A 15042-nucleotide genomic window follows, 5' to 3' on the forward strand; every position below is an offset into this window, starting at 1 on the left:
GCGAGGTTGTCGAGAAGCTTTCTCCGGTAAACTTCAGAGTCCGAGACGTGAACCGGCGCTTGATAAGGATACACGCAAATCGCCTCAAGTCGGCACCGGTTCAGTATTCACGAAATGAGGAAAGGGAAAGCGCGGATTTTGATGGGGACAGAAGTGAAGCGGAGCGCGCAGATAGTTCGCAAGAAACGCCCTCTCCTGCATTTGTTCGGCAGGCGCCAGAGGTGACGGCCAGAATGCCACCGGATTTACTTCATGCATTGCTAGAAGAAGAAGCGCGCGAGGTTGCCGCGCAGATAACGCCAGGAGAGGCTCCTGCCACGAGCCCTCGCGAGTCCCAAAGCAGACAAAGGGGCACAGACTTACTTAGTATGACTCATGAAGGCCGATATCCGCTGCGAAATCGGAAAGCTAAGTCGGACTAATGGTGTAAACAGAGCGGAGTTGTGAACTGGTCAGAATTGTGTAATGCCGCAGCTCATAACATTGCTATATGCGTATGTGTTAAGTTATCGGGATTAGTAGTTAAACCTTTCTGTCATTAAGTAACACCTTCACAGGAGAGCATGCGGAGCGCATGCAGAACCTGCCCTACTTCCTTTCGTTATCTATATTTTTGTCTGTGCCGTGATCGTGCTAGAAGTGGGAGCTCCTTTATAACTGTGGTAAATTTATTTCGTCCAGTTTGGACTAGAAAGGAGAGGCTTGGGTGCTGAGTTTCATGTTTATCTGTAAAAGAAGATCAGTGCTGCCCCTGGAGACGCCAGTTATGACAGCGGAGGCATATGGTGTTGTGCAGTGGTGTTGAGTGCAGCGAAAAGTGTTTTGTCGGACGCACTGTGCGAGGCGATTCAGAAAGACAAGGGGAGCTGCAGGGACTCAAATGTTCGGAGAACATTCTTCTGGAGGGTGAGCGAGTGTGACATTCCTTGTGTGCTACGAGGTACATTCCTTGTGTGTGCATCGAGTTGGGGCTTAAGGCCGCCCCTCTTTTCCAGCTGCATACCTTCGCAGAAAGCAGGACGCCGGCACACGCGGAAACCGAGAGCCCCCGAGTACATACGGGGAACGAAAATTGTCGCTTGACGCACGGACCCCCTCCCCCCCCCCCCCCCTTTCGACGTGGGCTATCGCCGGGAAGGCACCCACAGCTTCCCGCGGTGCCTCGTGAACAAAAGCGCATTCCCAGAAGGGCCGTGACGGACACCTGTCAGACGGACAGGCAAGACTCGCCAAGAATGTGGGAAAACAGGGGCGACCCTTAATCTGGTTTCCTGGAGCGACAGACGAACCCCTTCATGATTATTAGCTGTGTCCCGCCGTCGGTAGCGCGGCAGCATCGAGGGCGCTTTCGCCCCCTCCTCTGTTGCTGACGAACGACGCGGACCGATGGTGGGTGGCGGTATGCATGCCTGAGGCAAGGATTAGCTCCGAAGGGAGAGCCTGTGGATACTCTCACTTGAGAGAGAGTGGTGACGTTTTTGTTGTTTATTTAGTTTGTATTGTTAACAAGAATCTGGGTTCGAGGCTAAGCCCAACCCAAGGAGTTGTCCCAATCTCGCATGTTATTTTTCATTGGAGAATTGATGCTTTGGGCGGGCCACTGAAAATGACCGCCCTTAGTCCTTTGTTAATCAAGTGCTTAAAAGCGCATGTAAACGGATGCAGTCCAGTCCAGTCTGAGCTGGGGCTCCATGCTTAGCATGTAATGTGATGCTACTTAGGCACTAACCTGCCCGGTCGATGAGTAAAGTAGTGCAAAGTTTGTTTTTTTGTAAATTCAGTTCTGCTTTTTCCAGTTTAACTCTCTGTATATGTATGTTGTAAAATTATGCTCTGCTGTCATCATCTACAAGCTCGCCTCCTGTTCATCTTCCAAGCCGAACGACACTAGAGGAAGGGTTTGTGAACCATCCTCGAAGAAACGGACGACTATTGAAATTCTACTGCATACACGCTCAGGACGACATCGTTAGCCAAGAGGGCCTTCAGCGCCGAAGCCCGACGGCGTGCAGCTTCTGCCAGCAACCGCTCGAGCCCAACTCCGGAGCCACTCCATCGCCCCCATGAAGTCGTCGGCACGTAAGCTCGGACGCCCCAGCCTCTGATGTATAATCTTAATCATGTGTAATTATTGAATATACCTGTTTGTTTAAACTGAGCCATACGGTGTCTCTTTGCCTCTCCGTCCCGTGTGGACCTGCGCATTATGGGGGTCATCACAATCCCCTATGTTCTTTGGCAAACGCACAAGAGTATGTAGAACTTTGCCCATGCCTTGCTGCCGATGCAAGCTGTTGTATCTGTTTATTGTTCATCACAGCTCGATGTATAGGTATCGCACATGCGCCTGTATGCATAAGCGCTGAGTACTTTGTCCACTGCTGCTTGGGCCACTAAAAGGCGGCTGGCAGTATTGTAAAATAAACATCAGGTTGTGTTTGTTTTTCAGTTCATGCAGCTCCTTGTTTTGTCTTGTAATTACCACTATCATTTTAATTTCCACTGCTATTTGAAATGTTCCTAATCTACTAATTGAAATGTTCTTAATCTTATCCTAACATTTGTTAGCCTCCAAGTTTCCGTGTCATAAGTTGGTGCTAGCACCAACTGTCCTCTTCCGTTTGGGGAAGGAGTTCAAATGGAGACTACCGGCTAATCATCCTGCAGCTCATTTTTGTTTGGCTAGTTTTATTGTCATGGTCAGGTATCCCTGTCACTATATTGACCTCAATAAAAGCATTGCCTGTAGTGTCCTTCAATGCTCTGGCATCGTGAATCTTTTTTCTTTGCCAGTACATTGAACATTACTCTCATCTCTATATTAATTGTACTACTATTCTTTTATTTAATTTCATCTTTTATAATATTTACACTGTTATTCAAGACATTCTATTTTTTCTCTGCCTGCATACACGAGTCGAGTCACCTGGCAGCTTTGATGATTGCTTTATTGTGCTTTGTACATATGATGTCTACAACAAGACTATCGCTTCCCTGCATTGCCACATCCTGTTGCAATAGTTACTACATCTCACTGATTTATTGCTACATATGTGTGCTTTCGCTCTCTGTGAAGCTCATGTTTTCAATATTTTATCGTGTAGTTAGCAAAAATTTTGTTCTACTGTATGCAGGAATATGCATCATTGATGTTCAAAAAGTATTTTCTGAAAAGTATTTGTGCGCTGTTTGCTGTAAACGTTGAAGAATGCTTGATGACAGCTGTGTAATCATATTTTCCTCTCTTTACATATTAAACATGGCTGTCTGTTAACACCGACTTGCTATTGCTTTTTCATTAGTTATTCATATTTAGTTTTCTTATGCCTACTGTGTATAGGTCCATATTTTTGCAGATTGGATGCGATGGTGCAAAAATATGTAGATAACTTTTGTAATTCTTTATAGCTTTATGATGATGTGAGCATTATAAATAAAATTTAGTTTGTGAACTGCATTATAAGGAGCATTAAAAATAGGCTGGGTCAATGGTAAATTGGCACCTAGGAATTCGCAAACTAATTAGGCCAATGCGCCTACTGTGGCAATCACATAGAATTTTGGGGTGGGAGAACTACCAACTACCTCTTAGCATTGAAGAAAAATTAATTTCGGACACACAGACCAGAGATATGGCTCACAACTGATGAGCCGCTGACCGTATGCATGAGGTGTACGGCAGTTAGTAACACAGATGCCTACTAATAACAATGCAGTTACAGCAGCTTAAAAAGGAGCCTAAGTTACAGAAGATGGGGCATGAATGAATACACAACTGAACAAATGCAGACGAGTTAAATGTAAGTTTGGGGTATGAGACCTTCAATGGTAATAACTACAGAACTAGTGACAACAATAACGACTTAGAAGGCGTTAGCTCGCAAAACAATTGAAAGAGAGGTATGTAAGGAAAAAAAAACAGAGGCCAATATAGAGGGGAAGCGGGTGCTTAGCTGCTGGGATGGCGATCTCCTATTCGAAGGAGGGTAGGGCTGCAGGTAGGTCCAGCAAGGTGAAATTTTGGGCGAGTTGCTAAGTGTTCATCATTTTTGCGCACAGCGAAACAAGAACGGGACAAGAGACGAAAGACCAGCACAGACAAGCGCTTGTCTGTGGTAGTCTTTCGTCTCGTGTCCCGTTCTCGCTGCGCTGGGAGCAAAAAAAAAAATGACTGCAGGTAGGTCGTTGCGGGGCTGATTCAGTGTCAAGGACGTTGGGACTAGAGCCTGGCGTTGGCTCCTCGCGGGGGGGCTTGGTGTAACGAGGGTTAACATGGTAGGTTCTGATCGGTGTCGCGATCGCTAGCCGATCACATGCTTGCCTGATGCACGCTCCCGTCCGCACGCATCGACTAGCCCGAACGCTCTGTCCGGCCCTGCGCTTCCACTGCCGGCTACATATACGCGTCTTGAAAGCGGGATTCACGCTTGAGCTGTCAGACAACAGTTAGGAGGTGTTGAATGAGGACTACGGTCATGTTTCAGATCGTATTTCGCTAACTGCAAGCTAGCGGTTACGCGTTTCAAGATTTGAGATCGAAAACAACGATGCGAAGGCAGCAGACAAGCAACTGTCCTCGTAGCGCGTATCGCTTCCTTCTGGCAACATCGTCAGCGTTATATCTCGTCTACAAGGCGTTAGTGCGCCGCATCACGTTCAAAAATGTATAAGGGGCAGTTCAGAATAAACAAGAAGCTGCGCAGTTGTACACAAATCGTCTGCTTCAGAGAAGTATCTGTACGTCGTTGCGTCATTTCCTTCCCTGCGCCTTTCTGATGGAAGGTCGTCATATTGTTGTTAGACTAGATTGGAAGGAAAACTAAACCGACTGTCGCTGAAATTTTCGACTAATTGGGTGCAAATACCTCCCGTGATGTAAAGCCGGCTATTAAAGAATTAAGTTGGGCTAGTTGGTGCTTTTGATTCACAGACGGCGACATATTACTAGCGTTAATAAACACAAAGGACAGAGAGCAGAAACACACAGGACAGACGCTAGGTGTGTGTGTGTTTCTGCTCTCTGTCCTTTGTGTTTATTAACGCTAGTAATATGTCGCCGTCTGTGAATGTAAAGCCGGCTGGACCGGGCAGGCGGCTCCGCGGCGGCTCGGTGCCCTTCAGTGCCCAACGGCGCCTCTAGCGGCCAGTGCTGACCCTATATGAAACTGAGGCGGAAGTTTCGTGACCAGAAAAAAAGCATTGAAGGACTCTGGTATTACTGAAGACAACGATGAATGCCTCTTCCAGAATTCTTGTGGTATTCCAACCGCGTCCTTTCTAGAACTGTTGTCATTCTATATCAATAACACGCATATTATGTGGGAAGGCAAAGTACTTATGCAAAAGTCGGGTGTCTGCATAGGCGCTAGGGTAGCCCCTATCCTGAGCAATATTTTTCTGAGCCGCGTTGATAGACAAGTGTCGAATGAATGAGCAGGAACAGTCATTCGCATTTTCCGTTACGTGGATGATTTCCTAGTTTTTGGAAGGCCCCTAGATCTTGAATATGTGTCACGAGTTCTTGATGTATTTACACAAAATGGCTCGGGACTGAAGTTTAGGCATGAATTCCCCCAGCAAAATGGCTTGCAATTTCTTGATTTAAAACTGACTTTTCAACCAGACCATGTGTGTTGGCAATATTCCCCCCGAAGCGAGAAGCCCCGTCGTTCCATTCAAAACTGGTAAAAGCTGGAATTGTTACTAGTTGTTTAAGCATGGCAGTAAAAAAAAACAAAAAACGTCTTCATCAAATGAGCAGCAGTCTCCTAGCCCAAGTGCGCAAGAGCAGGGAAACAGGATACCCGGAATCGGTTACTGTGTCAAGTGCTGATAAAGTATTAAAAGCGGTGAAGTCCTCTGAGCGCACCTCAGATGTGCAGTCTAGTCAAAAAGAAAGGAAGAGAGTGACTGTCATGCCATATGTACACAACCTGTCGCACCGGTTTAAAAAAGTGGGGGCTAAGTACGGAGTTAATGTTCTTTTTTAAGCCCCTAATAAACTATGTAAAGTAGGGGCCGCAGTACAAAGAAAAATCGAAGGACATAGAAAGAGGAAAGTGTAACATCAACCATGTCAATCAATATGTCCAGTGCAGGACTGGCATTGTCGACCAGATCCCATTATCATGTGGTTCTACGTACATAGGTCAGTCCGGCCGATGTATTTATGTACGCCTCATGGAGCACGCCAATTCCTTGAGAAAAAAAAGAGACTAACCTAGCCAAGCATTGCTTCACGTGTAAATGCACTCCGTATTTTGTCGACACGGAAGTGTTGTTCGTGCACAATGATCGGCACACAAGAGAGATAGCAGAGGCCTTCCATATCATAAGAAAGAGAAGCTGTTGCGTCAGCACACCTTCAGTATCCCTAACCTCCAAGGAAATGAGCATGTTGCACAGGGGATAGCATATCGGCGATAACTGCACGAGCCTTTGATGCGGTGTGTTTTTATTTGCATTTTTAAATGAGTACATCTGTGTTTGACCATGCGCATGTGCGTAGTTCTTGTGTACGTATAAATTGACCTGCTTACTTCAAATAAAGTTTAGTCGTAAGATCAGCGCCTTTGTGTCTGTTCCCTTCGTTCTTCGTCCTTGTTGCTTACCGCTGTTTTAACATTATGAATGACTTTACGTCCAGGTCGTTGTTCCGCTACCTTCAGTGTGCCCCAAGGATCGGAACTGGGTCCCGTACTTTTTCTCATCTACAATAATGATCTTCCTGACTGTATCTCAAATTCTAACATTAGGTTGTTCGCTCATGATTGCGTTACCTACCGCAAAATAACTATCCCTGATGATTCCTCTAAGCTTCAAGATGACCTCGACAGTACATCCAATTGGCGTAGCAAATCATTAATCCAGCTTAAAATTAACAAATGCAAGTGTATGCGTGCTTCCTCCGGTGTACCCCCCCCCCCCCCCCCTAATATGCCCTCATATTCTATCAATGGTACTGTCTCGTCGGTTCTTTACTCCTTTTAGTACTTTGGCCTACATAATCTTTGGCCTAGCAATCTTTCCTGGAACATGCATGTTTAACCATGCGAACCGAAATTTAGGCTATCTAAGACGCAACTTTACACCAGCACCTACCTCACTAAAACTTACTCTGTACCAAACACTCGTGGGTCCAAAATAAAAATATGCCTGCGCCATATAGGATTCTGTTCATTCTAATGTCATCGCTTCCATTGAAAGCATCCAGAATCACGCCGCCCGGTTTATCCTCTCTAATTATATTCACGTCGTTCCGGCGTCAAATTCATGAAAAATACGCTTATTCTGTCCGAGCTCTCACTACGTCTCAAGTATACTTTCGGCAATCTCTTTTTCATAAAACATACCACTTTAATCCATTCCTTAAAGAAAATCTTTTCACCTCACCCAGCTGCATCTCATCTCGCATCGACTACCAACAAAAATTTGAAGCGCCAAGTTGCCGAACTAATTCCTGCCATTCTTCCTTTTTGACAAAAGCTACTGAATGGAATCGCCTTCCCGTCTCCACAGTATTCATTTGGGATGCCATTCACTTCAAGATCGCGGTTGAAGCGCCTTATAGTATTTCTTTTTTATTTTATTCTGCAATTACTGTAATGAACTTACCATTCCTTTCTGTGGTGCCTGTGGGCCTAGAAAGTGTGCATTATAAGTTATTAATTTAATTAATTAATTATTTATTTATTTACGAGTGCAGCGACCCTGGTATAACCGATAAACGCGGCTGAAGTTACTCTTATAAAAGCAAAATTTCGCGACCACCATAGATAAGAAATACGCGCTTATGAACTAAATTATAACCAGCCACAAGTGGCATCCACAAGGTTGGAATAGCTCTTTTGCGAGAGTGGCTACTACGCAAGCAGCCAGGTTTCATGTAGCGTTTTAAGCTCTCATAGCTGCCGCCTGGTCTTTCCCGCGTATGACTATTTTCTGTGCAGTTTTTTTAGCTGCCTTTCGACTGTATGCTTTGTTTTGCCGCGTTCAGGTGTAGCGCCTGTTTTCTGGTAGCCGTAGCCTTCCGCTGTCCCGAGAGGTAGCGCATGCTTGGCTCTGTTATTCCATGATGTGTCCCTTTTGAAGCGTTCTTTTGGTCCGGAATATACCGGTCTTTTGGCACTGACTGTGAGTGTGTCACTCGTCGGGCGAGACCACGGCTCGCGGACCCCGATGGATGGATGGAAGGTAGGAGTGTCCCCTTTGAAACGGGGCAGTGGTTGTTGCCACTATGCTCAGTTTTTCCCCCTTTATTTTTGTTTAACTCAGCTGTAAGTTGTTAATAAAATTCGCCATTTTCTTTAAAAAAACGTCTTTACCATGGCGCCCGATGCGGACGCATGTGCGCGCTGCTCCCAGCCCATTCGTGGTAGGCAGCAGTTTTTGCCGTGCGCGTCTTGCAGTCAGCGTTTTCACTGCAAATGCATCAACATACAGGCCGAGGAATACAACATCCTCATGGTTAGTAAGCCATGCTGTCTTTACGCTAAGAAATCTAGTGATTACTTTTTGATACAGCTGCCGAGCCCGCAATGCTGCCTTGCCATTGTCACTGAGTGTTCTGATGTCATTATTTCCTTGCTTTTGTTGTCCGGCGACATAGAGACTAACCCCGGCCCTGCCTCACTCGAAACTGTAGTTACGGAACTTAAAAAATTGTCCGCCGGTCAGTCGACATTAATCGCGGAAGTTACAGACCTCAAAAACCAGTTACTAACAACAGACAACCTTATTTCTGATCTAAGCAGGCGCATCAGCGCTCTTGAAGGTCATTACCAAACCATACAGTCACTACGCACAGAGATAGAAGGCCTAAGCACTCACACCACCCAGGCAACTCGCCAGCTCTGTGTTCTCGAGGATCGCATAGACGAAGCAGAAAACCAATCACGAAGAAACAACCTCATATTCTACAACATTCCAGACCCTGACCCATCTGAAACGTGGGCCGACTCTGAAAAGCTACTAATTCGCCATTGCTCCGAATTTTTGGACATCACCCTCGACCCCAAAACAATAGACCGCACTCACCGTCTTGGGCGCCACGAACCTGATCGCTGCCGTCCGTTAATTGCCAAATACGCACTTTTCAAAACGAAGGACGAAATTCTAGCTAATGGCCGCAAATTCAAGAACACTGACTACTCCGTCGGTGAAGATTTTTCACGCCGCATTCGCAATGTGCGCAAACATCTAGTTACATTTGCCAAAAGCAAGACTAACCGTTTTTCTTTGCGATACAAAACCCTGTTCATCGGTTCCCGACGATATATCTTCGACGAACCATCGCAATCTGTAAAAGAGATACCATAGCGGTTGCTGCGCCGCCAGCCCCCAGCCGCTCATGTACCTACCACCCCCCTGCCTAATCTTTCCTTTTCGGCGATTTTCACAAACATACGTAGTTTTCTTCCGAAACGTGAAATCATCTCCAATCTTGTGTGTTCATCTGCTAGTAACTTGCTGATACTTACCGAAACATGGCTCACTAATGGCATCACCGATACTGAAGTTCTTGCTGACTTACCGAATTTTAACCTTCTTCGCAAAGATCGCACATCCGCTCGAGGTGGAGGCGTTTTCATCGCAGTTAGCAATCAGTTCTCGTGTACAGTTATTAATATTCCATCAGACCTTGAGATGGTATGGCTACTTTGTCGCGCTGCGCCCCAAACCGTACTGCTGGGCGTTTGTTATAGAGCGCCAAATACCAACTCCGATTTCTCTCGAATTCTTAACGACGTGATCAGCCAATTAACGAGGAAATACCCAAAAGCGCATATCATTCTTTTTGGAGACTTCAATTTTCCAGAAATCAACTGGCAGACACAGACAGCTGTCGGCAACAGGGAAGCGAATGATTTTATCGAGGTCTGCCTAAACTTCAACTTAACTCAAGTGGTATCTGAACCGACCCGCGGTGCAAACATCCTAGATCTAATCCTGACTACCTACCCGGAAGCCCTCTCATCTATCACTTATCTACGCGAAATCAGCGACCATAAAGTAATCCACGCCACATTTGAGTTCCACCCATCACGACGCCAGAATCAAAACAAAACTATTCGCCTCTACGACAAAGGAAACTATGAAGCCTTTAGTCTTGAACTAAACCAATATCTCACAACATTTGAAGCATCTTTTCACGATAATTCAGTAAATGACAATTGGTCCCGTTTTAAAAAAAAGGTTAGCGAACTAACCGATAGATACATCCCCAAAATAAGCTTCCACTCGGACCGCCAGAAACCATGGTATACCAAAACGATAAAAAGACTCGACAATAAAAAGAAGCGCCTTTTCCGTGCGGCAAAATTAAAGCAATACGACGAGTGCGCATGGGAAAAATACTATACAGCCGAACGCACCTACCTATCAGAAATTCGCTACGCAAAATACTCTTTCCTTCACAACGACCTCCCCAAATTGTTGACTTCTAATCCCAGAAAGTTTTGGCAGGTCATAAGTGAGCACCCGGCACATACCATCACTCTAACTAAAGAGTCTGGAGAGGAAGCTGATGACATTGAGTGCGCTGACATTTTTAATAACGCCTTTTCATCTGTGTTCACTAATGAAATTCACCCACCAACTGCAACTTTCGCCGTCAATATAGAGTCCAGCATGCCTGCTATCGCGTTTTCTGAAGCCGGCATTACCTCGCTCATTGAACACCTTAAAACTTCATCATCGGCCGGCGTCGACGAAATTAACTCCAAAATACTGCGTAACACTAATAATATTTCTGCAATGTACTTATTGTTATTGTTTGCACAGTCGCTTTCTACAGGTTCCATTCCGGATGACTGGAAAGTGGGAAAGGTCATTCCCGTCTTTAAGTCCGGTAACAAAGATTCTCCTTTAAATTACCGTCCGATATCATTAACCAGCATACCTTGCAAAATCATGAACACGTCATCTATTCTCAAATCATGGACTTTCTTGACGCTATCAACTTCTTTCATCCCTCACAACACGGGTTTCGCAAGGGTTTGTCATGTGAAACTCAACTGGCCGTCTTTCTTCATGACGTTCACTCTAACCTCGACCTAAATTTACAAACTGACGCTATTTTTCTAGACTTTGCTAAAGCATTTGATAAAGTTCCCCACAGGCGTTTACTGCTAAAACTAACCATGCTAAAACTGCATCCTAACGTCTTATTGTGGATCGAAGAATTCCTTTCTAAGCGCTCCCAGTTTGTTCTCGTTAATAGCCAGAGTTCCAACCCTCTTCCAGTAACATCAGGCGTACCCCAAGGTTCTGTACTTGCTCCCCTCCTATTCTTAATCTACATAAACGACTTACCCTCAAACCTGGCTTGCAATGTTCGTCTGTTTGCAGACGACTGCGTTATTTACCACACGATTTCCAACACCTTTGACCAATCACAGCTGCAAAACGACATTGACACAGTGCATGCCTGGTGCGATGACTGGCTAATGTCGCTTAATCCTAATAAATGTAAACTCGTATCTTTTCACCGCCGGCGTAACCCCCATATTTTCTCTTACTCCGTTGCTAACGTTCCACTAGAATCTGTATACTCATACAAGTACCTAGGTGTCACCTTGTGCCAGGATCTCTCCTGGCGCTCTCATGTAACGAACATCGTCGCATCAGCTAACCGGTCATTGGGTTTTTTGAAACGTCACCTACGGCACGCCCCTCAAAGTATTAAACTTCTCGCCTACCAATCACTCATTCGACCAAAACTAGAATACGCATCTGCTATCTGGAGCCCGCAACAAGCATATCTCATCAGTTCACTAGAATCTGTCCAAAATCGCGCCACGAGGTTCATTCATTCTGCCTATTCATACGACATCAGTGTATCGTCACTAAACGACAATCAGGTTTATCAACTCTTGCCCATCGTCGTCGCATTGCTTCTCTTAGTCTGTTTCATAAGTTTTTTTACAGTTCCCTCGGACAACCACCCTACGTCACACCGCCCGCTCGCATATCTCATCGCACCGGCCATCCACTGCAAGTGTCATGCCAACGCTCCCACACCGTCACTTTTTCCGCATCCTTTTTTCTTCGCACTGCTAAAGACTGGAATGGCCTTCCCCACGACGTTGATGCCATCACCTGCCAATCAAGTTTTGTGAACAATTTAAATATGCATTTCATAAATATCATGTAAGCAACCATATTCAACCCATATTTGTACTCCCACCCCTTATGTAACACCCCCAAAGTGGGGTCTTTAAGGTAGTGAAGTGAAGTGAAGTGAATCCGGTGCCAGCAAGTACAAATGTGTTCATTGCGTGAAGCGGCGTGATCCTTCGGCGGCAGAGCTTATCGGCGGAGCCGGCGACACAGAAACGCCCCCCGAAGTGCAGCGCTCTTCCCTGGATTTTCAAGACTCAGATTCCATCAGTGCTTCCCCGAGTGTTGTTTTAATGCTACAAGAAATGGCTAGTCGAATGGATGCGTTAACTGATGAGGTGCGACAGCTCCGTGCGGAAAACGCGCTCCTGCGTGAGGCTTTGAATGGCCTGAGTGCGTCTGTTCGTACCGTCAGCCAGAGTGAGTGCTCGCATTTTGACTGCTCGGAATCTCCCAGCTACGCTTCAGCCGTGGCGGCAAATCCGCCTGCTGGAATGTCGGCCCCTCCATCGAAGCCTCCTGCTCAGGACCAGAGTACTCATCTGCAACGCCCGTCGAAAGCGGTGAGCCAACCACCTCGGCCTCGAGCAACGTTTGGCACAGCTAAGCAGTCCATGCTTAAAGTAGCGCCCAGACTACCGGCGAAGAAAAGCTTATTTGTTTCTCGTCTGGACCCGACAACAACGGCGTCGGACATACAGGAACTTTTGGCGGGCACAGTAGGTGACAAGGTTGTTACTTGCACAAAACTGAAAACTAAGTACGATACATATGGCTCCTTTCACGTTTCTATGGATGAGCATTTATTTGAACTTGTGAGCAAACCGGAAGTGTGGCCTGATGGTTGCGTATTTCGCCCTTTTTATGGAAAGCTGTGGTCTTCACGGCGCTTTGATGACCCTAATGGTGCTCTAACTACATCCGAAAATGGCTCAGGAAATTAAGCTGTATTACCAAAACACGAGAGGGCTGCGGACTAAAAGGGAAGCTCTCTTCGCGAATGCATACGAATGTGAGTACGACATTATGTGCCTGACGGAAACGTGGCTAAACTCATCATGTTCAAGTGCGTGTTATTTCTCAGACGAATACACTGTTTTCAGGGCCGATAGGGTGTACTCTGACAAGATTAAATACGGGGGCGGAGTTCTGATAGCGTGCCGTTCTGTGCTAAATGCATTTAGGAGACCAGACCTAGAGACATACGAAGAATGTGTGTGGTTGGAAATTCCAACGTGTGACAAATCGCACTATCTAGTCGGCTGTTACTACTTTCCACCAAATTCTGCTCCTAACGTTTTTGCCGATCATTTTTTGGATATTGGGGAAAAAATTGATTTTTTGAAGTACAAGGTTCACATCTACGGGGACTTTAATCTTCCTAAGGTCGATTGGTCCACTGGTTTGGTCAGTAGTGACTGCACAGCAACTCGAGAAAAAGCCGAATGTTTAGTTGATTTTAGTAATTTTCATGGTTTATATCAATTTAATACAATAAAGAACTGTGCTGGAAACATTTTAGACCTAATTTTATCTAATGTGCCTCTTTTTGGCGTGCAAGCGGTGCGCGATCCTCTTGTTCTAGCAGACAAATATCATTGCCCGTTTACCTTGTCGTTCTTCTTGTCGTTTCGTGCAGTGCGTGAGATGGTGCCAGAAAAATTTAGATACGCGTATGGCAATTACCTTAGGCTGTACAATGATCTTCTGGCCTACGACTGGTCAGAATTGCTTGAGACTGAGGATGTAAACACAGGCGTTGAGCTACTTACATCAACTGTACAAGGTATAATGAAAAAATGTATACCTCACCGTAAATCGAAGAAGTGTAGATTTCCATGCTGGTTTTCACACGATTTGAGACATTACTTGAAGAAAAAACAGAAGTATCACAAACTCTACGTGAAATCAGAAAGTGAATATTGGTACCAAAGATATTCATTGTGCAGAAAAATTGTGAAAAAACTGATTGCACGTGATGAAGCCGACTACCACAGACTTCTCGAACAGAACTTTAAAAAGGAACCAAGCAGTTTTTGGGATTTTGTGCGCAAGCAAAGAAATGATAAGGTTAGTGCTGCTGTGATAAAGACGCGCGATGGCATCTGTTTTAAACATCAAGATGTGTGCCAAGCTTTTGCTGATCACTTCAGCTCTTGTTTTGTGCGCCATGATAACACAACTGCTGTTATCACTGTTGAAGACAGCGCTGACTGTTTAGCTTATGATATTGTCACCGAGCATGAGGTTCTTTCGGCGGTTCAGAAACTTAAGCCAAAACTTTCAACAGGAATTGATGAAATTCCCAGCTTCATAATCAAAGGATGCGCTGACATTTTCGGCCCTGTTTTGGCGCATTTCTTCAACTTATCGTTGCGAACTGGTGTTTTCCCTCGTCATTGGAAGTTGTCAGTAGTTGTTCCTGTATTCAAGTCTGGCGATGCTTGTGATGTAAACAACTTTCGTCCTGTGTCACTAATTTGTTCTTTTGCGAAAGTTTTTGAAATGATTATGTGCGAACGCATGGGCTCATACTTCAAACAGAAGATCTCGATTCTGCAGCACGGTTTTTTGAAAGGTCGCTCTGTGGAAACGAATTTATGCAGCTTTCTTGATTATACTGGGCCACATGTATTTAATCGTGGTCAGGTAGATGCAGTCTACTTTGACATGACCAAAGCTTTCGATATGGTTTCCCATGAGGTACTTCTGATGAAGATGGAAAGATACGGACTTTGCCCCATATACTGCAGGTGGCTCAAAAGCTACCTTGTGTTGCAAATGGGTTGCAAGCCCCAAGGGTAGCGTTGGCCTGGCGGCCTGGGGCACAGCTGGAAACATCCGAAGGTCCCGGCAAAGGATGAGTCGACTGGCAACAGAACAACTTGTTTATTCTGGCATCGCAAAAGAGCAGCCGGTCAG

General features: G+C 45.5%; 2 protein-coding genes across 2 annotated transcripts in view; one reads left to right on the forward strand and one right to left on the reverse strand.

Annotated features, from left to right (window-relative positions):
• LOC144109894 (pancreatic triacylglycerol lipase-like) overlaps positions 1–15042 on the reverse strand; it is a 357922-nt gene that overhangs the window by 202999 nt on the left and 139881 nt on the right. The window lies entirely within an intron of this gene.
• Positions 2697–13305, forward strand: LOC144110874 (uncharacterized). The gene is made up of 2 exons (XM_077643944.1): positions 2697–2704; positions 12257–13305. The coding sequence occupies exons 1-2, from the start codon at positions 2697–2699 to the stop codon at positions 13062–13064; spliced, it is 816 nt and encodes a 271-aa protein (XP_077500070.1). The 3' UTR covers positions 13065–13305.

This window comes from Amblyomma americanum, chromosome 11, assembly GCF_052857255.1.
Source record: "Amblyomma americanum isolate KBUSLIRL-KWMA chromosome 11, ASM5285725v1, whole genome shotgun sequence".
In the NCBI taxonomy this organism is placed as follows: domain Eukaryota; kingdom Metazoa; phylum Arthropoda; class Arachnida; order Ixodida; family Ixodidae; genus Amblyomma; species Amblyomma americanum.